Below are 3,021 nucleotides of genomic sequence, written 5' to 3'. Positions count from 1 at the left end.
GTCGGCGGCAGGACAGACAGACAGTGGACAGTGCAGTGCGGCCACGAGCTGCTCTGGTTGTCATCTTGCATCGTTGTTCATCGTTCCGCCTTCATTCATCGAACCGAAGACGCGAGGAGGTTGACCCCCAACACTCATCCGGTCCTTCTGGTGTCCATCGACAGCCTTCATTCATGTCAAATCGCGTAGAAGTGCTCTCTTAATTTGCATGTGAGTACTTACTGCTTGTTGCTACGTGGGCAAGATGTGAAAGGGTATCGCCCCGCTTGTAGGCCGTCTCTTCCCTTTCTTTTACTTTCTCTTTGGAGTTACAGTTGATGATATCAGGCATACTCCCCGTACAGACTTCTATAATTTAACGTTACGTTCAAAATGTTTAAAGGACTCATTTTAGTATCTCATCATCCTCGGTTCCAATCTGTGTTCCCTGGTAGTCTTGTACCCAGGATTTATTAAAGTATGAACCAACACCTGTGTTTCCCAACATTAACTAGAAATTGTGTATGATCCGCTAAAAAACTATGTTAAAAATACAAATGGGTTAACCGTACCATACATTTTATTCATATATTTTAGGTTAGAGATTGCACTGTCATTTTGTCATTTTCTTCCCATCTAGTTTATCTTTCGATTGGTGGTGTTTACTTTGTTTATTTTAATATTGTTACAGAAAATGCCACCTAAAAAAGAAGTTGGGTTCCAAGATCCAAAGAAAGTGGTGAGCATTCAAATTTGTTGGCACACCAAATTCATTCGCTGAAATAGTTTTTGTATTTTCCCATTTTAACCAATGGCTTTTTTTCTAGGTTTCAGATGTAGATAATACGAATACTGTTGAGTTAGATGAATTAATAAGCAGTGAGAGTGAGGATGAAGGAGTCTCAACCAGGGACCTCAATGTAGCTTTACAGCAAGGTAGGATATAAATTTTCTCCTGTTCTCTTTTCTACCAACCTGCACTTGTCTCTTCAGTGAGTATTTAAACTATTGTTTTATTACTCATAATTTTATACTCTGCAGGAAAAATAGATGAGGCAGATGAAAGGCTTGAGAAGGCATTTGAAGATGAAGTTGAACAGGTTTGTACTATAATGTCTCTGAAGTCTCCTACCTTAGACAAGCTGTTTACATGTTACATATGTATTACTAGACAGTGTGTTCCACTTTCCTGATTATGTAAAATATAAAATTTTGGTTTCTTTCTTTCAGCTTGAAGAGGTTTTGGAATCCCCAGGAGATACAGAATTAAATTTGGTGGTCAAGAAACTGCAAAAATTCACTTCATTTGATAAAGCTCGGTTCCAAGACATATCACCTCAGATTGTTGAAGGACGAAAATTTATCATTGATGGGGACAGCCTGCTCATGCATGCTCTCGACTCCAAAGGTCTTTCAATGGAGCTTGGTGGTCAAACTTTACATGTGATTTACATTGTTGAAAACTTTCTCCAAACTTTTATAAGTAGAGCATTAAACTTTGTAGTTGTATTTTTCAAGGTAAGCACTTCCCCATTCTGAACTTTTTTGTTTGAGACAAACTAACTGCATAAATATTTATACTTCTAATTTCAGATTTGGGATAAGGCTTGGACCGGGTTTCCACAACTAACCATGGCTAGAAATGCTGTAAAGTTGCACCTTTTACACAATCAGAAGAAATTTGATGTTATTAGCACAAATTCCTTATGGTCTGAAGAATTCAAGCAATATCTAGCCCAACAAAGACCAGGATTCCTCATGATGTCTACTAGACTTCCTCATTTTATTCAGTCATCAAAAGTAGAAGATGAGAAAACATCATCAAAATGGTTGCAGTTTGTGATGAGTGCTCAATCAGCTCATTGTGAGTTTATATGCCTTGATGTTGTTGATATTGGTTCTGTCGTCTCATCAAGTGCATGTCTTATGGCAACAGTCCATGTGCATTTTAACAATCTTGGTCAATTTGAAGAGAAGGTCTCCAAAGATATAAAGGCAGTTGAGAACATGATGCCAGAAGTAAGCCAAGCCCAGGCTTTTAAAGAATTGCCAGAGAAGGATGTCAAGAGCTCCATAATCATTTTAGCAGCATCTTCGCTTCTCAAGAAAAACCCAAGCAGTGATGTTATCAGTGTCACCAAAATTGTGCTTCTGTCATTAGCATTTCAAGAACACTTGCCTTTAAAGATGAGGTGCTTCAAGAATTTGCCAGATCTGCCTCCTAGAGTAGCTCAAATCCTACATGATTTTCAGGGTGAAATGGCAAATATTATTTCTAACCTACCAACTGATGCGGATAAATTATCATCTGTCGACTTCAGATTCGTAGGAGACCTTTGGCAAGGTACTTTTGTGAAGGCTGTTTTCCATGGCATTGCAGAGGCTGGAAGTCTCCAAAGTGGCGAATTAGGGAACATTGTTGCTAGCCGATATGAAGAGTTTGTTTCACTTGTCAAAAAACTGACTGATGTACAGAACTTACAGGCATATCCTTTTGAACATTTCTGTGAAGGAACATGTTCAGGACACACTGTGGAGAAAACCGTGTCAATGCTTCCTACCCATTTTGGTACGAAAAAGCTTTTGCAATCATCATGTAAATTATCTGAATTGTTTTGTGGTGATCTTAGTAGTAAATTTGCTCGCACTATTAGTGCATGTCAAGATTGGAGTGATGATGAATATCTTCTTAAAAGCCAGCACTGGCAGAATCTAAAACCATTGACAGATGAATATGAACGAATTCCTGATGATGCAGCTAAGGACAAGGAGTCCCAGTATGAAACAAATAAGAGATATGCTCAAAATTCCAGAAATGCTTATGCACGATACCAGACCATATATGGCATGAGTTTAGAAGGACGTACAGCAGTAAAGGCAATTGTAACCAATTCAGCCAACAAACATCAAAATACAAAGAAGACGGTCGACAAACCTAAAGCACCAACCAAAGCCAAGCAGGTGAGCAAGAAGGATAAAATTATTGAAGATAACTTAAAAAGAATGATGGATGACAAGCAGAAGCAACTGAAAGAAAGACTA

The 3,021-nt window shown here is 38.5% G+C and overlaps 1 protein-coding gene across 1 annotated transcript in view; it reads left to right on the top strand.

Annotated features, from left to right (window-relative positions):
• The window catches only part of LOC113215986 (probable ATP-dependent RNA helicase DDX60), a gene marked incomplete in the record, with an annotated part of 6,334 nt that continues 3,313 nt past the window's right edge, over positions 1–3,021 (top strand). The window contains 6 exon segments of the mRNA XM_052271367.1: positions 1–210; positions 671–718; positions 807–915; positions 1,021–1,079; positions 1,210–1,497; positions 1,573–3,021. Coding sequence (XP_052127327.1) covers positions 674–718; positions 807–915; positions 1,021–1,079; positions 1,210–1,497; positions 1,573–3,021 — 1,950 coding nt within the window.

Source organism: Frankliniella occidentalis, unplaced genomic scaffold (genome assembly GCF_000697945.3).
Source record: "Frankliniella occidentalis isolate FOCC.00 unplaced genomic scaffold, Focc_3.1 Scaffold158, whole genome shotgun sequence".
NCBI lineage: Eukaryota > Metazoa > Arthropoda > Insecta > Thysanoptera > Thripidae > Frankliniella > Frankliniella occidentalis.
Note: the sequence above shows the minus strand (reverse complement) of the source record. Positions and strands in the feature narration are given on the sequence as shown.